The 21123-nt window shown below is 51.1% G+C and overlaps 1 protein-coding gene across 2 annotated transcripts in view; it reads left to right on the top strand.

Annotated features, from left to right (window-relative positions):
• prkg2l (protein kinase cGMP-dependent 2, like) overlaps nucleotides 1–20702 on the top strand; it is a 50894-nt gene extending 30192 nt beyond the window's left edge. For both annotated transcript variants that reach the window (XM_080215565.1, XM_080215564.1), the window contains exons 14-18: nucleotides 5216–5379; nucleotides 10010–10132; nucleotides 15856–15918; nucleotides 18119–18185; nucleotides 20607–20702. In XM_080215565.1, coding sequence (XP_080071691.1) covers nucleotides 5216–5379; nucleotides 10010–10132; nucleotides 15856–15918; nucleotides 18119–18185; nucleotides 20607–20702 — 513 coding nt within the window. The remainder of the gene's footprint in view (nucleotides 1–5215; nucleotides 5380–10009; nucleotides 10133–15855; nucleotides 15919–18118; nucleotides 18186–20606) is intronic.
• The last annotated feature ends 421 nt before the right edge of the window (nucleotides 20703–21123 follow it).

The following is a 21123-nucleotide window of genomic DNA, read 5'->3' as shown; positions in this document are numbered from 1 at the left end:
TAACCACTGTGCCACCGGGAATCGAACCTGGGTCCCTGGCACTGTGAGGCAGCAGTGTTAACCCACTGTGCCACCGGGAATCGAACCCGGGTCCCTGGCACTGTGAGGCAGCAGTGTTAACCCACTGTGTCACCGGGAATGGAACCCGGGTCCCTGGCACTGTGAGGCAGCAGTGTTAACCCACTGTGCCACTGGGAATGGAACCCGGGTCCCTGGCGCTGTGAGGCAGCAGTGCTAACCCACTGTGCCACCGGGAATGGAACCCGGGTCCCTGGCGCTGTGAGGCAGCAGTGTTAACCCACTCTGCCACCGGGAATGGAACCCGGGTCCCTGGCACTGTGAGGCAGCAGTGTTAACCCACTGTGCCACCGGGAATCAAACCCGGGTCCCCGGCACTGTGAGGCAGCAGTGTTAACCCACTGTGCCACTGGGAATCGAACCCGGGTCCCTGGCACTGTGAGGCAGCAGTGTTAACCCACTGTGCCACCGGGAATGGAACCCGGGTCCCTGGCGCTGTGAGGCAGCAGTGTTAACCCACTGTGTCACCGGGAATCGAACCTGTGTCCCCGGCACTGTGAGGCAGCAGTGTTAACCCACTGTGCCACCGGGAATGGAACCCGGGTCCCTGGCGCTGTGAGGCAGCAGTGTTAACCCACTGTGCCATCGGGAATCGAACCTGTGTCCCTGGCACTGTGAGGCAGCAGTGTTAACCCACTGTGCCACCGGGAATGGAACCTGTGTCCCTGGCACTGTGAGGCAGCAGTGTTAACCCACTGTGCCACCGGGAATCAAACCCGGGTCCCTGGCACTGTGAGGCAGCAGTGTTAACCCACTGTGCCACCAGGAATGGAACCTGTGTCCCTGGCACTGTGAGGCAGCAGTGTTAACCACTGTGCCACCGGGAATCAAACCCGGGTCCCTGGTGCTGTGAGGCAGCAGTGTTAACCCACTGTGCCACCAGGAATCGAACCTGTGTCCCTGGCACTGTGAGGCAGCAGTGTTAACCACTGTGCCACCGGGAATCGAACCTGGGTCCCTGGCACTGTGAGGCAGCAGTGTTAACCCACTGTGCCACCGGGAATCGAACCCGGGTCCCTGGCACTGTGAGGCAGCAGTGTTAACCCACTGTGTCACCGGGAATGGAACCCGGGTCCCTGGCACTGTGAGGCAGCAGTGTTAACCCACTGTGCCACTGGGAATGGAACCCGGGTCCCTGGCGCTGTGAGGCTGCAGTGCTAACCCACTGTGCCACCGGGAATGGAACCCGGGTCCCTGGCGCTGTGAGGCAGCAGTGTTAACCCACTGTGCCACCAGGAATGGAACCCGGGTCCCTGGCACTGTGAGGTAGCAGTGTTAACCCACTGTGCCACTGGGAATCGAACCCAGGTCCCTGGCACTGTGAGGCAGCAGTGTTAACCCACTGTGCCACCGGGAATCAAACCCGGGTCCCTGGCACTGTGAGGCAGCAGTGTTAACCCACTGTGCCACCGGGAATGGAACCCGGGTCCCTGGCGCTGTGAGGCAGCAGTGTTAACCCACTGTGCCACCGGGAATGGAACCCGGGTCCCTGGCGCTGTGAGGCAGCAGTGTTAACCCACTGTGCCACCGGGAATGGAACCCGGGTCCCTGGCGCTGTGAGGCAGCAGTGTTAACCCACTGTGCCACCGGGAATCAAACCCAGGTCCCCGGCACTGTGAGGCAGCAGTGTTAACCCACTGTGCCACTGGGAATCGAACCCGGGTCCCTGGCACTGTGAGGCAGCAGTGTTAACCCACTGTGCCACCGGGAATCGAACCTGTGTCCCTGGCACTGTGAGGCAGCAGTGTTAACCCACTGTGCCACCGGGAATGGAACCCGGGTCCCTGGCACTGTGAGGCAGCAGTGTTAACCCACTGTGCCACCGGGAATCGAACCTGTGTCCCTGGCACTGTGAGGCAGCAGTGTTAACCCACTGTGCCACCAGGAATCGAACCTGTGTCCCTGGCACTGTGAGGCAGCAGTGTTAACCACTGTGCCACCGGGAATCAAACCCGGGTCCCTGGCACTGTGAGGCAGCAGTGTTAACCCACTGTGCCACCAGGAATGGAACCTGTGTCCCTGGCACTGTGAGGCAGCAGTGTTAACCACTGTGCCACCGGGAATCAAACCCGGGTCCCTGGCACTGTGAGGCAGCAGTGTTAACCCACTCTGCCACTGGGAATCGAACCCAGGTCCCTGGCACTGTGAGGCAGCAGTGTTAACCCACTGTGCCACAGGTAATCAAACCCGGGTCCCCGGCACTGTGAGGCAGCAGTGTTAACCCACTGTGCCACCGGGAATGGAACCCGGGTCCCTGGCGCTGTGAGGCAGCAGTGTTAACCCACTGTGCCACCGGGAATGGAACCCGGGTCCCTGGCGCTGTGAGGCAGCAGTGTTAACCCACTGTGCCACTAGGAATCGAACCTGTGTCCCCGGCACTGTGAGGCAGCAGTGTTAACCCACTCTGCCATTGGGAATCGAACCCGGGTCCCTGGCGCTGTGAGGCAGCAGTGTTAACCCACTGTGCCACCAGGAATGGAACCCGGGTCCCTGGCGCTGTGAGGCAGCAGTGTTAACCCACTGTGCCACTGGGAATCAAACCCGGGTCCCCGGTGCTGTGAGGCAGCAGTGTTAACCCACTGTGCCACTGGGAATCGAACCCGGGTCCCTGGCACTGTGAGGCAGCCGTGTTAACCCACTGTGTCACTGGGAAACGAACCCGGGTCCCTGGCACTGTGAGGCAGCAGTGTTAACCCACTTTGTCACTGGGAATCGAACCCGGGTCCCTGGCACTGTGAGGCAGCAGTGCTAACCCACTGTGCCACTGGGAATCGAACCCAGGTCCCTGGCGCTGTGAGGCAGCAGTGTTAACCACTGTGTCGCTGGGAATCGAACCCGGGTCCCTGGCACTGTGAGGCAGCAGTGTTAACCCACTGTGCCACTGGGAATCGAACCCGGGTCCCTGGCACTGTGAGGCAGCAGTGTTAACCACTGTGCCACCAGGAATCGAACCCGGGTCCCTGGCACTGTGAGGCAGCAGTGTTAACCCACTGTGCCACCGGGAATCGAACCCGGGTCCCTGGCACTGTGAGGCAGCAGTGTTAACCACTGTGCCACCGGGAATCGAACCCGGGTCCCTGGCACTGTGAGGCAGCAGTGTTAACCCACTGTGTCGCTGGGAATCGAACCCGGGTCCCTGGCACTGTGAGGCAGCAGTGTTAACCCACTGTGTCGCTGTGCCGCCTGGAGTGTTGATGAGATTGTATGTTCAGCTCTGAACAGATCTGGCCAAGGTCTGTCTATCGTACAACAGAGGGAGCTGGATTCAGTTTGGGGTGTGATAACTAATCAGAAATTCTGTTCACACTGTGGACAGGAACACTAACATTTCCCAGTCTATCGATTTCACCACCACTATCTACATTCGCAACGGGTCCATTCGTTTCCAGGCAACATCTCATCATTAGCTGTGCACAACATGACACTGTGTTGGATTTTTACCCTGTGCAATGTCTAAACCAAGTAAAGTGCTTGTTTCTCACTGCCGGGCTCCAGCGAGCAGTGAGGACCCAGTTATAGAATCCCAGTAGTTTCCAGGAGTAATTCAATCTCTGCTGGGCTATCAGTGTTTACATTGCTTTCAGCCAGGAAAGGTCTATCCCCCCAAGATCAGCACCTCGCAGTTCCACATTGCCCAGATATGTGGGCTGGAAGCTGCAACATGTTCGCTTTTTAGATAAACCTCCTTAAAATCCACATTGTGAACAGAACACAGAAGCTTTTATCGTCCACACAATGTGGGGAGTAAATGTGAAAACTGCCCATGCAGCAGAAATTCTGCTGGAATTGCAGATCAGTCTTTGTTCTGAAATGATGGAGTGTAAAATTAGAGCAACTGTTCCCAGCGGCACTCACCGGAAAACACAAGAGGTGAAAGATTATTGGGACAGTGCCTCACTCAGAGTTTGGTGGTTGTGAGTTGAAATGCTACTCCTAGAAGCAGGAGCAGACCACTCAGCCCCTCAAGCATGTTCCGCCATTCATCCTGATCATCAAATTCAATATCCTGATTCCCCCTTGTCCCCCCCCCGTATCCCTCAATCCCTCTAGCCCCAAGAGCGATATCTAATTTCTTCTTGAAATCACAAAACGTTTTGGCCTCAACGACTTTCTGTGGCAGTGAATTCCACACATTCCCCACCCTCTGGGTGAAGAAATGTCTCCTCACCTCAGTTTGAAAAGGTTTATCTCCTTATCCTCAAACTATGAGCCCTGGTTCACAACAGACTGGAACAGTGCTGCCTTTTAATGAGATGTTAATTCAGGTGCTGACTGTTCCAGGTGTCTGTAACAGACCCCCCCCCCCCCTCTCTCTCTCTCTTTCCTACCCTTCCCCTCTCTGCATTTTGCCCTTCTCCCTTTTCTCTCCCTCACTCCATTCCACTCAAAGGGCCATGAAACCCTTTAGCACAGAGAGTACTGGGTGCTCCATCGCTGTATATGTGTAAGGCTGGGATAGGTGGGGAGTGTATGAGAGATTGGAGAAGGGAGCCCAGGAGTATCCATGACTGGAATAAACGGTGGAGCAAACTCACTATGATCTAGTCCGGCTCCTATTGCTCACATTTTTATGTTCTTTCTTTTACCCTTCTCTCTCTTTCTAACCCCTGTCTTCATCTCATTTCTCCCCTTTTCTCCCTCTTCTCCCCACTTTCTCCCTTTCTTTCAACTCTCCCTATCTCTCGCCCTGCATCCTCCCTCCTTTCCTTCACACTCTGTCCCTCCTCTTCCTCCCTCCTTCCCCACCTCTCCCTCCCGCCCTGCCTCTCTCTCCCCCTCTCCTCCTCCCTCTCCCTCCCCGCCTCCCCCAACCCTCCCCCTCTCCCTCCTTGCCTCCCTCTCTCCCTCCTCCTCCCCTATCTCTCTCCCTCCTCCTCCCCCTATCTCTCCCCCTCTCCTCCTCCCTCTCCCTCCCCCTAACCCTCCCCCTCTCCCTCCTTGCCTCCCTCTCTCCCTCCTCCTCCCCCTATCTCTCCCCCTCTCCTCCTCCCTCTCCCTCCCCCTAACCCTCCCCCTCTCCCTCCTTGCCTCCCTCTCTCCCTCCTCCTCCCCCTATCTCTCCCCCTCTCCTCCTCCCTCTCCCTCCCCCTAACCCTCCCTCTCTCCCTCTCCCTCTCCCTTCCCCTCTTCCCATTAGGCTGATTTTGGTTTTGCGAAGAGGATTGGCCTCGGTAAGAAGACATGGACATTCTGTGGAACTCCGGAATACGTTGCTCCGGAGATCATCATGAACAAGGGGCACGACTTTGGGGCAGACTATTGGTCTCTGGGAATCCTGATCTTTGAACTGCTGACTGGAAAGTGAGTATTGAAGCAAAGTGTCGATCTGACAGCAACACAGCGCAGGAAACACTGACACACCACACAACACAGAGGGGCAAATCCTCACTTTATTGGGTAGGTGATAGCAAATCAACATCATGGGTGGGCTTTGTGCCCCCTGGTGTGTTTTATGGTGCAGAGGTTGGCAGTGGGATCTTCCAGCCTCGCCAATGTCAATGGCACTTTGCGTTGTTTGCCAGCCCCATTGCTGGGAATCCTGCCTTGGGGGAACTGCCTCGTGGGAGGATCACCTGAGAAGGGCTAAAAAGCTCAGCCCCCTGTTTTTAGAGTTCATAGAATCCCTTCAATAGAGAAGGAGGCCATTCAGCCCATCGAGTCTGCACTGACAACAATCCCACCCAGATCCTATCCCTGAAACCCCAGGTATTTACCCTGCTCATCCGTCTAACCCACACATCTTACAACACTAAGGGGCAATTAAACATGGCCAATTAAACAAACCCCGCGCATCTTTGCAGAGGGTTACGGCACAGAAGGAGGCCATTCGGCCCATCCTTAAAAGGGCAGCCCTGTCATTAACATACATTCATGTCACAGCAGTGGTTCAATGTGAAACTTTTTGTTATGTTGGAGTGATATTGAAGGAAAATGTCTTGTGGTTATATTGGAATGAGCAGCTAGGAGTTATACCGGCACAGTGTACTCACGCTGTGCACCGACTGGAATCAACCAGCACACATTCACAATGCAGAGATCTCAGGTTCCTGCCTGCTGTTTTACACTAATATTTTCTTTAGCACTGCTGCCTCACAACACCTGGGACCTGGGTTCGATTCCCGCTTGGTTCACTGTCTGTGTGGAGTTTGCATGTTCTCCCCGTGTCTGCATGGGTTTCCTCCCGGTGCACTGGTTTCCTCCCACAGTCCGAAAGACATGCAGGTTAGGTGAGTTGTTAAATTCTCCCTCAGTGTACCCGAACAGGCACTGGAGTGTGGCGACTAGGGGATTTTCACTTTAACTTTTAAGAGGTGATGTTGCTTGTTTAGAGAGCTGGTGCAAACATGATGGGCCAAATGGCCCCCATCTGCACTGTAACAATTCTGAGATAGGCCTTCACTGACCATGTTTGGTTTTGGGACGATGGGATTGTGGAAGAAACGCAGAGTTTAATATTATTCCTAAGTTACGGCTTTGAAATTTACTTCCACTTGGCAAAGAAGACGGATCCATCAGGTGATTTGTTCTGAGAACATTAATGTCACTGGATCATGCATTTTGTCATTAGCTAAATGAGGGGCATTGCCACAAACCATTGTGTGAAGATAGAATCTGTTTAGCATGTTCATTTCATCTTACTGGGAATAAAATCACAGATTCTGTTAGTAAAATATTATTTATACAGCAACAGCTTCCTAATCACTGACTGACAATGAGACAGCGATCTGTCTTTTGTTGGTCGGTCTGAGTACAGAATAAATTCAAGTAGTGTCTTGCTGTGTGGCTCCTTCTGGAAAGCTCCTTCAGCGAGTCATACATATGAAAATCACCTTTCTGTATTTCGCTGAGCCGAGTGATTAACATATTCCTTCTGTTCCTTTCCCTCTGAGCTGGGAGGCAGGATGTTAACGTTCTGTCACTGGGGGATTGGGAAGAGGTTGAACACTGTGTGGTTACGTTGGGGTTTTATTCTGCAAGGACTGGGGATGACTCTGCTCCTTCAGGCTGCAGTCAAAAACTCTTCACTATGAAAGGTTATATTGATTGGGATTGGAATTACACTCAGTGCAGAATTTACTCTTCAACAAGTCATCAACACCACAGCAATGACTCACAAAAACATGCAACCTCTGATCGCATTGCCACGTGGGCAGCACGGTGGCACAGCGGACTGGCACAGCTGCCTCACAGCACCAGCGTCCTGGGTTCAATTCACGGTTTGAGTCACCATCTGTGCAGAGTCTGCACATTCTCCCTGTGTCTGCGTGGGTTTCCTCCAGGTGCTCCGGTTTCCTCCCATGGTCCAAAGATGTGCTGTTTAGGTACATTGGCCATGCTAAATTCTCCCTCAGTGTACCCGAACACCCGGAGGGTGACAACAAGAGGAATTTCACAGTAACTTCATTGCAGTGTTAATGTAAGCCTTACTTATGACACTAATAAATAAACTTAACTTTGTCCTTATAGAATCCCTACAGTGCAGAAGGAGGCCATTTGGCCCATCGAGTCTGCACCATCCCTAGACCCTATCCCCATAACCCCATTTACCCTAGTTAATCCCCCGACACTAAGGGGCAACTTAGCATGGCCAATCAATCTAACCCACACATCTTTGGACCATGGGAGGAAACTGGAGCACCCAGAGGATACCCACGCAGACATGGGGAGAACATGCAGACTGCACAGACCGTGACCCAAGGTGGGAATTGAACCCCAGTCCCTGGTGCTGTGAGGCAGCCGTGCTAATCACCACGCCACCATGCCAAGCAATGAAAGTCAGTCTGCACAGAAAGAGGCCATTCAGGCCATCTATCCCCCATGTTGAAGCTCCACAAGAGTCTCCTCCCACCCCACCACCGTGCCCTTCCATTCCTTTCTCTCTTATCTGTTTATCAAGCTCTCCCCCTAAATATGCCTGAATGTTTTGTCTCAAACACCCTCTGTGGTAGCGAGTTTCACATTCTCACCATTCGTTGGCATTTTCTAGAAATGATTCCGCTAACCAATCAGCCTGACACTCGATGGGAAGAACTATTTGCTTTTTTTGCACTGCAATTATTTTACTTGTTGGATAAAATTTGGCTTCATGGTGAAGGCTGGTGATTTATTGACAATCACACGCCAGAGACAAGCTTGAAACGAGTTTCTGGAGTTCAGGTGGGATCTCAGTTTTCAAGTAAAATAATGAGTATATTTATAATTGTTATACTTAATAAAGTTAAACATCCCATGGTGGTTCACCCTCTCGATTATCAGACAGAATTTGACATTGAGACACATTAGGAGATATTGGAAAAGGCGACGTGTAGCTTTGTCAAAGAGGTAAGTTTTGAAGGAGGTTTTAAAGTGGAAGAGAGAGGATGGAGAGTTTTAGAGAGGAACTCCAGAGCTCAGAGTATATTCAGCTCAGGGCCATCCGCAGTAACATTCATGAACAGGGTTTGAGTTGGGGGAAACCAATGATTCCATCAGTGAATCGATCCCCCAGCACAATAATAATTTACTCACAAAAAGGGCTATGATGGAAGAATCAATCCAGACTGCTCTTCAGGTTCAAATTGGTAAGACATAGGAGCAGAATTAGGCCACTCGGCCCATCGAGTCTGCTCTGCCATTCAATCATGGCTGATATTTTTCTCATCCCCGTTCTCCTGCCTTTTCCCCATAACCCCTGATCCCCTTATTAATCAGGAACCTATCTATCTCTGTCTTAAAGACACTCAATGACCTGGCTTCAATTGTCTTCTGCGACAAAGACTTCCACAGATTCACCACCCTCTGGCTAAAGAAATTCCTCCTCATCTCTGTTTTAAAGGATCGTCTCTTTAGCCTGAGGTTCTGCCCTTTGGTTCTAGTTTTTCCTACTAGTGGAAACATCCTCTCCATGTCCACTCTATCCAGGCCTCGCAGTATCCTGTAAGTTTCAATAAGATCCCCCCTCATTCTTCTAAACTCCAATGAGTTACGGACCCAGAGTCCTCAACCGTTTATTATAAGGTAGTTCCTCAGTGTTACTGACCTAAAGAAGCTCCCTCCTCAAGCTGTTCCAGCTGTTTCCACGTGTAGTACAATCAATGCCACATGTTTAACGAGTAATTCTCTTCACAATATCATTGCCACACACGATGATGAGGAATATATTAACAGCATTCTCTCCAAGTACCTCCTGATTTGTGTACTGGATATCCAACAACATATCGAGAAGTGTCGCACAGAATTTCCCACCTGATCCACACAGTGAATTATCGAGTTAATCCAAGCAGAGAAAGAACCCCCCGCCCCACCCACCCTGACATTCCAGCCCATATCACCATGGTAACCAGAGAGGAAATGGTGCTAAGGATGTGGAGCAACATTTCAGTTGTTGTGTTGAAGAGGATTGTAATGAGGTTCTCAACTCCTTCAGATACTGACGTGTTTCCAACACCTTTCGCATCTTTTCTTTATTAAGCACCCTTGTTGGTAACTTGTTGGTTTTGTATTTATCATGACTGGTCATACTCAGCTGAGATTAATCAAACTGCCCAGTTACAGCACGGTGACACAGTGGTTAACACTGCTGCCTCACAGTGCCATAGACCCGGGTTCAATTCCGGCCTCAGATCACTGTCTGTGTGGAGTGTGCACATTCTCCCTGTGTCTGTGTGGGTTTCCTCCGGGTGCTCCTGTTTCCTCCCGCAGTCCAAAGATGTGTGGGTTAGGTTGATTGACCGTGCTAAACTGACTCTGTCATGGGATTAGCAGGGTAAGTGTGTGGGGTTACAGGAATAGGGCCTGGGTGGGATTGTGCTAGGTGCAGACTCAATGGGCCGAATGGCTTCCTCCTGCACGGTAGGGATTCTATGATGATACATAGCTCTGTCACCTAAACATTGAAAGGATTACACATGGGCCCAAGCTGATTAATGCTCCAATCTTTCTATCGCTCTAGTCCTCCATTTACAGGCCCTGATCCAATTCAAATTTACAACATGATTTTGAGAGGAATGGAGAAAGTGGATTTTCCCAAGCGAATTTCAAAGCGACCCGAGGATTTGATCAGGAGACTGTGCAAGTAAGCAATAAACCTGACCCTTCATTACAACAAGATGCTCAATACCAACAGGTGGAACATGGCTATTCCTAAAGCATTTTAATCCTTCATCATTTTATATCTTAGTTTCAACAAGCCTTTCCCACATTTACTAAATCCAGGGAGTGTCTACGTTCTTCCTTTGTGAAGACTGAGGTGAAGAATCCATTTAAACTGTTTGTCATTTCTTGTATATTAACTGTTTGTCATTTCTTGTATATTATTGATAAATGTATTAAATCTACTCCCTAATGGGCCATCCTAGCCCTTGAACTTTCCAATTGGTCTCACCCTCCTTCCACCTTTCTGTGTAACACCAAATTCTTCTTTTTTCCAAATCCTTCTTCAGCTGATGTTGGGGGAGGCAGTGGTATTGTGGTATTGTCATTAGACTGATATTCCAGAGACCCCATGGTAATGACCTGGGGAACTTTCTTCAATGGCAAATGTTGACAAACAATAAATATTTGGAGTTAAGAATCTACTGATGACCATGAAACCATTGTCAATTGTTGTATAAACCCATCTGGTTCACTCATGTCCTTTAGGGAAGGAAATCTGCTGTCCTTACCCTGTCTGGCCTACATGTGACTCCAGAGCCACAGCAGCGTTGCCTCTGAGTTGGGTATGTAAGCCACTCCGCTCAAGGACAATTTGGGATGGGCAATAAATGCTGGCCCTGTCAGCGATACCCATATCCCATGAACAAATAAACAGAAATCCCAGTCTTGGTGTTTTTGGGAGTGTTTCTGCTTTGTTTAAGTTCCATCACGATTCACCAATCGCGATTTGTGACTCATCTTGTAAACTAGGTGGGAAGACATTCCAGGGGAGATTCTCCCAAAAACATTCTGTGTGTGGAATTTGTGTAAAAACTGGAGTAAATCATGCTGTTTTTTCAGCGGGAGTTTTAAAATGAATCTCCCACACTCTGTGCATTGCAGAATGCACTAACATGATTCACTCCAGAAATAAATGGGTCAGTGCTGAGATCGGTGCATGTGCCTCTGGGTTATTGGCCAGCTCAATCGCTGGCCAGCCCCATCACCCCAGCAAAACCGGCCTCCATCACCCCCCCCCCCCCACTCCTCACCCCACCCCGCCACACGGCCAGATTGCTGGTCTCCCTGACCATGCCCAGCCCCTCCCCCAACAGTGCCAACCCTTGGCAATGCCAAACCACACCCTGCCCATTGCCCCAATCCCGCCTGCCGTCCCAACCCACCCTGCAGTGCCAACCACCCTCCCCCTTCCCCACAGTCCCGACCACCCCCTAGTCTGCCCCGATCACCACCCCTCCCCCTTCCCACAGTCCCGACCACCCCCTAGTCTGCCCCAATCACCCCCTCCCCCACAGTCCCGACCACCCCTAGTCTGCCCCGATCACCCCCCTCCCCCCTTCCCCACAGTCCCGACCACCCCCTAGTCTGCCCCGACCACCCCCCCACTTCCCCACAGTCCCGACCACCCCCTAGTCTGCCCCGATCACCCCCTCCCCCCTTCCCCACAGTCCCGACCACCCCTAGTCTGCCCCGATCACCACCCCTCCCCCCTTCCCCACAGTCCCGACCACCCCCTAGTCTGCCCCGACCACCCCCCACTTCCCCACAGTCCCGACCACCCCCTAGTCTGCCCCGACCACCCCCCCACTTCCCCACAGTCCCGACCACCCCTAGTCTGCCCCGATCACCCCCTCCCCCTCCCCCACAGTCCCGACCACCCCCTAGTCTGCCCCGACCACCCCCCACTTCCCCACAGTCCCGACCACCCCTTAGTCTGCCCCGATCACCCCCCCCTTCCCCACAGTCCCGACCACCCCCTAGTCTGCCCCGATCACCCCTCCCCCTTCCCCACAGTCCCGACCCCCCTAGTCTGCCCTGATCACCACCACCCTTCCCCACAGTCCCGACCACCCCCTAGTCTGCCCCGATCACCACCACCCCTTCCCCACAGTCCCGACCACCCCCTAGTCTGCCCCGATCACCCCCTCCCCCCTTCCCCACAGTCCCGACCACCCCTAGTCTGCCCCGATCACCCCTCCCCCCTTCCCCACAGTCCCGACCACCCCTAGTCTGCCCATCACCCCCCCCCCCTCCCCAGCGTCCCGACCACCCCCTAGTCTGCCCCGATCACCCCCTCCCCCTTCCCCACAGTCCCGACCACCCCCTAGTCTGCCCTGATCACCACCACCCTTCCCCACAGTCCCGACCACCCCCTAGTCTGCCCCGATCACCCCCTCCCCCTTCCCCACAGTCCCGACCACCCCCTAGTCTGCCCCGATCACCCCTCCCCCCTTCCCCACAGTCCCGACCACCCCTAGTCTGCCCTGATCACCACCACCCCTTCCCCACAGTCCCGACCACCCCCTAGTCTGCCCTGATCACCACCACCCTTCCCCACAGTCCCGACCACCCCCTAGTCTGCCCTGATCACCACCACCCCTTCCCCACAGTCCCGACCACCCCCTAGTCTGCCCCGATCACCCCCCCCCCCCTTCCCCACAGTCCCGACCACCCCCTAGTCTGCCCCGATCACCCCCTCCCCCTTCCCCACAGTCCCGACCCCCCCTAGTCTGCCCCGATCACCACCCACTTCCCCACAGTCCCGACCACCCCTAGTCTGCCCCGATCACCCCTCCCCCTTCCCCACAGTCCCGACCACCCCTAGTCTGCCCCGATCACCCCCCCCCCTTCCCCACAGTCCCGACCACCCCTAGTCTGCCCCGATCACCCCCTCCCCCTTCCCCCACAGTCCCGACCCCCCTAGTCTGCCCCGATCACCACCCCACTTCCCCACAGTCCCGACCACCCCCTAGTCTGCCCGATCACCCCCTCCCCCTTCCCCACAGTCCCGACCACCCCCTAGTCTGCCCCGATCACCCCCTCCCCCTTCCCCACAGTCCCGACCCCCCCCTAGTCTGCCCCGATCACCCCCTCCCCCCTTCCCCACAGTCCCGACCACCCCCTAGTCTGCCCCGATCACCCCCCCCTTCCCCACAGTCCCGACCACCCCCTAGTCTGCCCCGATCACCCCCCTCCCCCCTTCCCCACAGTCCCGACCACCCCCTAGTCTGCCCCGATCACCCCCTCCCCCCTTCCCCACAGTCCCGACCACCCCCTAGTCTGCCCCGATTACCCCCTCCCCCCTTCCCCACAGTCCCGACCACCCCCTAGTCTGCCCCGATCACCACCCCTCCCCCCCTTCCCCACAGTCCCGACCACCCCCTAGTCTGCCCCGATCACCCCCCTCCCCCCTTCCCCCACAGTCCCGACCACCCCCTAGTCTGCCCCAATCACCCCCCTCCCTCCTTCCCCACCGATCCTGTCTGCAGAGTGGCAGTGAGAGCCCCCCCACACCCCCCAGCAATCACCCCACCAGGCCCCACCCTGTCCAGCCGCAGGCCCGCTAATTGTATTTAGATGATATTAAAATCCCCTCCTGCATACCTAATATAGCTCCACGCCTGTTTCCAGTGTGGAACTGAGAGTGCCAGAAATCAGGCACATCAGTCCCAGCAAGTGGATTGGAATCAGAGAACAGAATCATAGAACCCCACAGAGCAGGAGGCCATTTGGCCCATCGATTCTGCACCAATAACAATCCCCCCCAGGCCCTATCCCTATAACCCCGCTAATCTCCCGAATACTCAGGTCAATTAAACACGGTGAATCAACCTCATCGAGTCAGACAGGTTTTCAGCATGGAAACAGGCCCTTCAGCCCAACTTGTCCATGCTGCCCTTTTTTAAACCCCTATTGCCTGTATTTGGCCCATATCCCTCTATACTCATCTTACCCATGGTAACTGTGTAAATACTTTTCAAAAGATAAAATCGTAACCACCTCTAAGACTACCTCTGGCAGCTTGTTCCAGACACTCATCACCCTCTGTGTGAAAAATTGCCTCTCTGGACCCTTTTGTACATAAGAACATAAGAACATAAGAAATAGGAGCAGGAGTAGGCCATCCAGCCCTTCGAGCCTGCCCCGCCATTCAATAAGATCATGGCTGATCTGTCGTGGCTCAGTTCCACTTTCCCGCCCTCTCCCCATAACCCTTAATCCCCTCTCTTATCAAAAACCCATCAACCCGCGTCTTAAAAATATTTAGCGAGGCAGCCTCCACCACTTCAACGGGCAGAGAATTCCAGAGATTCACCACCCTTTGAGTGAAGAAGTTCCTCCTCAACTCCGTTCTAAACCACCCCCCCCTTTATCTTGAGGCTGTGCCCCCTAGTCCTACTGTCTTTTTTGAGCGGGAAGAGTCTCTCCACCTCTATCCTATCCATCCCATTCATCATCTTATACATCTCAATGAGATCTCCCCTCATTCTTCTAAACTCTAACGAGTACAAGCCTAGTTTATTCAGCCTCTCCTCATAGCTCAATCCCCTCAACTCCGGTATCAGCCTAGTAAACCTCCTCTGCACCCCCTCCAGGGCCAAAATATCCTTGCGCAGGTGCGGCACCCAAAACTGCACACAGTACTCCAGCTGCGGCCTCACCAATGCCCTATACAGCCGCAGCAAGACCTCCCTACTTTTATATTCAATCCCCCTCGCTATGAAGGCCAGCATCCCATTCGCCTTCCTGACCACCTGCTGCACCTGCAAGCTGGGTTTTTGCGACTCATGCACAAGGACCCCGAGGTCCCTCTGCACCGTCGCCTGCTGCAGTTTTTCGCCCCGTAAGTAATAGCCCTTCCTACCATTATTCCTACCAAAGTGGACCACCTCACACTTGCCAACATTAAATTCCATTTGCCATTTCCTGGCCCATTCGCCCAGCCTATCTAGATCCTTCTGCAGACTCTCCACACCCTCCGCGCAATTTGCCGTTCCACCAATCTTGGTGTCATCAGCAAATTTCGACACCCTACACTCGGTTCCCTCCTCCAGATCATCTATATAAATGGTAAAAAGCTGAGGCCCCAGCACCGACCCCTGGGGCACCCCACTAGTCACCATCCGCCAATCCGAATAGCACCCGTTGACCCCCACTCTCTGCCTCCTATTTGACAACCAATCCTCTATCCACGCTAACACCCTCCCCCCAACTCCATGCCCCCTGACCTTCTGCAATAACCTCTTGTGAGGTACCTTGTCAAACGCCTTCTGAAAATCCAGAAAGACCACATCCACCGGCTCTCCTCTATCCACCGCCCTAGACACATCCTCATAGAACTCCAGTAAATTTGTCAGACACGACTTCCCTTTAATGACACCGTGCTGCGTCTGCTCTATCAAGCAATTCCCTTCAAGATGCCTCGCAATTTCCTCCTTAATGACAGATTCTAACATTTTACCCACCACAGACGTTAAACTAACCGGCCTATAATTCCCCGCCTTTTGCCTGGCACCTTTTGCCTTTTGTATCTCTCCCCTCTCACCTTAAACCTATGCCCTCTAGTTTTAGACTCCCCTACCTTTGGGAAAAGATATTGGCTGTCTCGCTGATCTATGCCCCTCATTATTTTACAGACCTAACCTGCACACAGAGAATGAGGGACTCCAGTTTTGCCTGACCTTCTGTCTGTTCCAACACTTGTTTTGTGTTTAGTTTTGTTCGATGTGTTTCGAAGGGAACAATTTTGCTATTTAATTGTCTTCAGATTTTGATGTGTTTTCACGATGAATGAATTATAATTTTGAAAGTGCTTTATTAATTGTGATCATATTTTAACATATTTGTTTGCTAATTGTGCAGAGTTAATCCAACAGAGAGGTTAGGAAACAAGAAAAATGGAATAAATGATATTCGGAAAAACAAGTAAGTGGAGCAGACAATCAAAGGGGTGTGTTGGATATTAGTGCGGTAACTAAGGTGTTGGTGGGAAACCAGGTCACGGAAAACTGGAACTTTTTTCCCCAAAACTCCGCTGAACCTGGGAGCCAATGGAAATCTTTAAAACTGGGAATGGTAGATTAGTTTTGGCCAGGGGTTATTACAGGTTACAGAACCAATACACATAACTGGAGTTAAGATGCAGCCAAGATTGAATTTAATGATGGAACAGGTCTGAGAGGCTGAATCATAGACTCCCTACAGTGCAGAAGGAAGCCATTCAGCCCATCGAGTCTTCACTGACTCTTCAACAGAGCATCTTACCCAGGCCCTATCCTCATAACCCCGCGTATTTACCCCACTGATCCCCCTAACCTGCACATTTCAGGACATGGAGGGGTAATTTAGCACGGCCAATCCACCTTGCCTGTATATCTTTGGAGTGTGGGAGGAAACTGGAGCACCCGGAGGAAACCCACGCAGATATGGGGAGAACGTGCAAACTCCACACAGTGACCCCAGCCAGGAATCGAACCCGGCTCCCTGGCACTGTGAGGCAGTAGTGCTAACCATTGTGCCGCCGTGCCTCCCAATGGCCTCCTATTGCTGTGAATGGATTGGATTGGGGGACCACCACACACCGGCTCAGTGGACAGCTGAATGTGTTGAGTGTCACTGGTTGGCTGACACGAAGATGTTTACAGTGGGAATCATCCGGAGCTGGTATCGAACACCCAGCCTCCCTGTATCTCAGGCACATCACTGACAATATTCCCAATGGCTAGCAAATCCCGGGACTGTGTGTGTGGTGGGATTTACATTCTGAGTGGCCAGTGGACAAGGGTTAATACTGACAACCACAGACACCAAAAAATGATCCCTTCATCCATCCCCGTGCTGGGAATGAGTGGGAGCAAAATCCATAAATCCCGTGGGAATGATAACCTTCACCTTGATCATCATGAAAGTTCACCATAAAAGAAGTAAAATGTGAAAGAATACAGATGTGACTGTCGACATGGGATAGCCAGATAAATCCAGTGGGGAATTCAGGAGAAAGGTCTCTATGCAGAGAGTGGTGGGACTCACTATCACACAGAGTGGATAAGGTGAGTAATATAGATACATTTCCAGGGAATCTAGATCAACACATCAGGGAGAAAGGAACAGAAGGCGATGCAGATAATGGACCAGATGGGCTGAATGGCCTGTGTTTCTGTGCTGCAAAACCTGTTTACCAATTGGATTAATCCAGATCAGAATTACCAGAAGTTCTGAGGAATTAACAGAAAAGAAACTCAGTCAAAATGAATTGCCAAATTTGTCATGAGCCAAATCTACCCAATAAATCCTTCTTGGGGAAAGAGACAAAAATGTGAAAATAAAGGGGGCTGTTGAGAGGAAAATACCATCAATGCCGTGGGCAGCAAATGGCACAGTGGTTAGCACTGCTGCCTTACTGCATCAGGGATTCAGGTTCGATTCCCGGCTTGGTCACTGTCTGTGTAGAGTTTGCACATTCTCCCGGTGTCTGCGTGGGTTTCCTCCGGGTGCTCCGGTTTCCTCCCATAGTCCAAAGATATGTGGGTTAGGTGGATTGGCCATGGTGAATTGCCCCTTGGTGTCAGGGGAACTAGCTAGGGTAAAATGCTTGGGGTTATGGGGATAGGGCCTGGGTGGGATTGGTGTAGACTTGATGGGCCAAATGGCCTCTTTCTGCACTGTAAGATTCTATGCTGGAGAACTGGCAGAAAGACAGGCTGTTCATGTGCTAACACCCATCCTGGAATTGGGGAGAGAGTGAATGTGAAAGTTGTATTTACTCTCATTTTAATTCAAATCTGCCCCTTTCTCAAAAAAGTTGTGATTCTGAACTCCACTCGCTGCCCTGTCAAGAAAGAGTTCTTGCTGTGAAACATTTGAATGTATTTTGATGGGAGAGATACTTTATGTATGCAAGGTGTGCAGGCAAGTTCAATACAGAGTCCTAACACTTCCCGGTATTCTGTTATCCAATTCATAAAGCTTTGATATTCAGTGGAACACAAATCTTAATCTGCACATTATCCTCAGAGTGGGTTTCATCCCTCCCCTTCTAACTGAGAGTTACCACGTCACTGATATCAGCAGAATAAATAATAATCACAACACAAATTCACAGTCAGATCCATTTACTTTCTTTCAGATGGTTCCAAGGCTTTGACTGGGAAGGGCTCAGGACTCGGAAGATGCAGTCTGTTCTTCGCAGGGAGGTAATTATAACTTTATAAATGCTTCCCAGGTGGGTGTACTCCGCAGATAAGGCTTCACTTTTCTCAGTTAAGGTTAATCAGAATGCTGATAAAATAATAGATGTTTTCTTTCTACTTGTGCAATGCGCAGTATGGTCAGTGCCAAGGGGTTTAATGCATTTGGGGTGAATTCTCCCGTCCCACCCGCCATGGGAATTATAACGGGGGAGGGGTGAATCACACAAAGGTCCCATGTCCCTGGGTGGGATTCTCCGGTTTTGGATCGAGCGCAGCCAGAGAATCTCACCCTTTATTTCTGCCTTCAAGAGTAACAGAGCAGAATAAATCTGGGCATGACTCGTTTAAAACATTGCATTTTATAACCTGCTCCTTTCACTGGCAGACTTAAATCTCCTTTTCTTGGATTGCCTCCTTTTCCCTAAGACCATAAAATACAGGAGCAGAATTACGCCATTCGGCCCATCAAGTCTGTTCTGCCACTACAGCTGATAAGTTTCTCAACCCCATCCCCACACCTTTTCCCCTGTAACCTTTGATACCCTCACCAAACAAGAATCTATCTATCTCTGTCTTAAATATACTCATTGACCCGGTCTCCACAGCCTCCTGTGGTAATGGAATTCCACAGATTCACCACCCTCTGACTGAAGAAATTCCTCCTTATCTCGGTTCTAAAGGGTTCTCCCTTTACTCTGAGGCTGTACCCTCAGATTGTAATCTCTCTGACTAATGGAAACATCTTCTCCATGTCCACTCTACCCTGGCCTCTCAGTATTCTGTAAGTTTCAATGGGATCCCCCTCCACCGAGTACAGATCCGGAGTCCTCAAACATTCCTCATAAGTCAAGGTTTTCATTTCCCACCTGATTCCAAGTTTTTCCCCTTCAGTATTTTCCATCATTTAAAGGCCACACTTACCCCGTGTGTGTCTCTCTCTCACTAATCTGCCTCCTTGCTGGGTGAAAGTTAGAAAACTTTCTCACTGCCTTCTTGTTTCTCAGACTGTGACAGTCAGAGGTGGTCTTCTGATTGGCTGACAGAATCCCATTCACAAGGCACCAGAGTCTGTCCTCAAACTTTATCCCACATTATCCGCCCTATTCTGGAGATGTCTGTCAGGGGGCCGGATCAGGAACCCCAAGGTATATTGTGAAGCCATTCTACACCCCACAAGTTTTCTATTTTGGCATAAATGTGAGGAAAGGATACTTGTAATTCCACTGAGAAATTAGAGCTCGTTATCAAAACAAGCTTTCTTCAAAACACAGTTTAAGAATAACCCTAACAAAATGAAACTGTTTAACTCTCAACCATTGAACAATCTTTAAACATAAAAAGAAATAACTCTTAACTTCTAACTTATCACTATTCAGTTCCAATAAAGCAGTATTTCTCTTATAGACTTAAACCCCACTTTAAAAATAGTTAGCAAATCCAGGCAGACTTGCTCTTACCTTTGTTAACAGCTTTGGAATTTCCAGAGGGATTTTGTAGAGAGAGTGAGAGCTGTTTTGTGAGCTGTGTTGTCTTTAAACTGCCCCCTCCAACAATTCATCTCAGAAAGCTCTCAGTTATTAACCTAACTCCTTCCATTTCTACTATCACATGACTATATGACCTTAACACACCCTTCCAATACTTTAATCAGGGAAACACCTCTTCTTCAGCAAACAAAAGCTCATCAAGCCTTCTGCTAAATAAACACTTGCATGATTAAAAATGAGTAATTATCCTGCTTTCCAGCATCTGTTGTATCCCTTCCAAACAAACCGACTGCTTGTAACAAAACATTAAATCCTAAAGCAGTCCTCCCTTAAAACTAAAATATAATAATAGCACAGTATCATCACACAAAGCTGACTTTTAACCTGCCTATCTACCCTGTCCTTCACCCCAATGGGGAAAGGTCCATGGGTGGTATAGAATGGGAGAGATTCCTGCTTAGCCATATGACAGAAAGAACATTGGCATCTCAACCATCACTATCCAGAGCTCCAGATACAGCTTTGGTGTAAAAACTGCATGGTAACCTGGATAACCTGGGTGAACTGTTAACATCACAATCTTTCCTATTAACCCTTTCATGGATCGAGGTGGAATTTGCTACCCCAAAGTGTGGTGGATGCTCAGACAGAGAGTAAATTTAAGGAGGAGTTAGACAGATTTTTAATGGGTTGAAGGGTTACGGGGAGAAGGCAGGAAAATGGGAATGAGGAGCATATCAGCCATGATCGAATGGTGGAGCGGACTCAATGGGCCGAATGGCCCAATTCTGCTCCTATACCTTATGAACTTATAATTGAATCCCCCCCCGCCCCGTTAATTTTACACATTCCAGGGAATACAAGCGTAGTCCATGCTCCCTGTCCCCACAGTCTAACCCTCTCTGACCCTGCTGATCTTTTTCACTTCTTGCTTCAGTTGAAAGGTCCAGTGGATCACAGCAACTTCGATAGTTTCACCCCAGAGACTGACGAGCCTTCGGATGAGTTTTCCGGCTGGGACGAAGATTTTTGAGGAATGATCCCCACGCCCTGGGATATTTTTGGGATGAAAGACAAAATAAATTCAGGAATCTGGATGGAGACAGAATCTTCCTATGATTCGCTTCTTCTCTTTTTTGATAAACAAACTTCTCCACCCATTCTGAAGGTTACGTGCAGGTTGGATGTTCCTGGAGTTTGGGAGTCTTGTCTGGCCTGGGGAGGCAGTGAGAAAGGTGAGATTCTGTGGACACGGGTGTGAGGAGGGAGGAGAGAGAGGTGCCTCAATACTGCAGTTGAAACACCTTTGCTTGCTGTGTGTGTTATCCCGGATAATGGGGGAACGCTTCCTGTGTCAGTGTAAGAATTTTAATCAGGAACTCCCTGATTAAGGGCCCATCAAAAGATCTCCCTGATTAAGGGGCAAATTGATGGTCCAATCAGGAAGGCCCATT

Source organism: Carcharhinus amblyrhynchos, chromosome 31 (genome assembly GCF_965287045.1).
Source record: "Carcharhinus amblyrhynchos chromosome 31, sCarAmb.v2.hapA, whole genome shotgun sequence".
In the NCBI taxonomy this organism is placed as follows: domain Eukaryota; kingdom Metazoa; phylum Chordata; class Chondrichthyes; order Carcharhiniformes; family Carcharhinidae; genus Carcharhinus; species Carcharhinus amblyrhynchos.
This window is presented reverse-complemented; position numbering and strand designations above follow the sequence as displayed.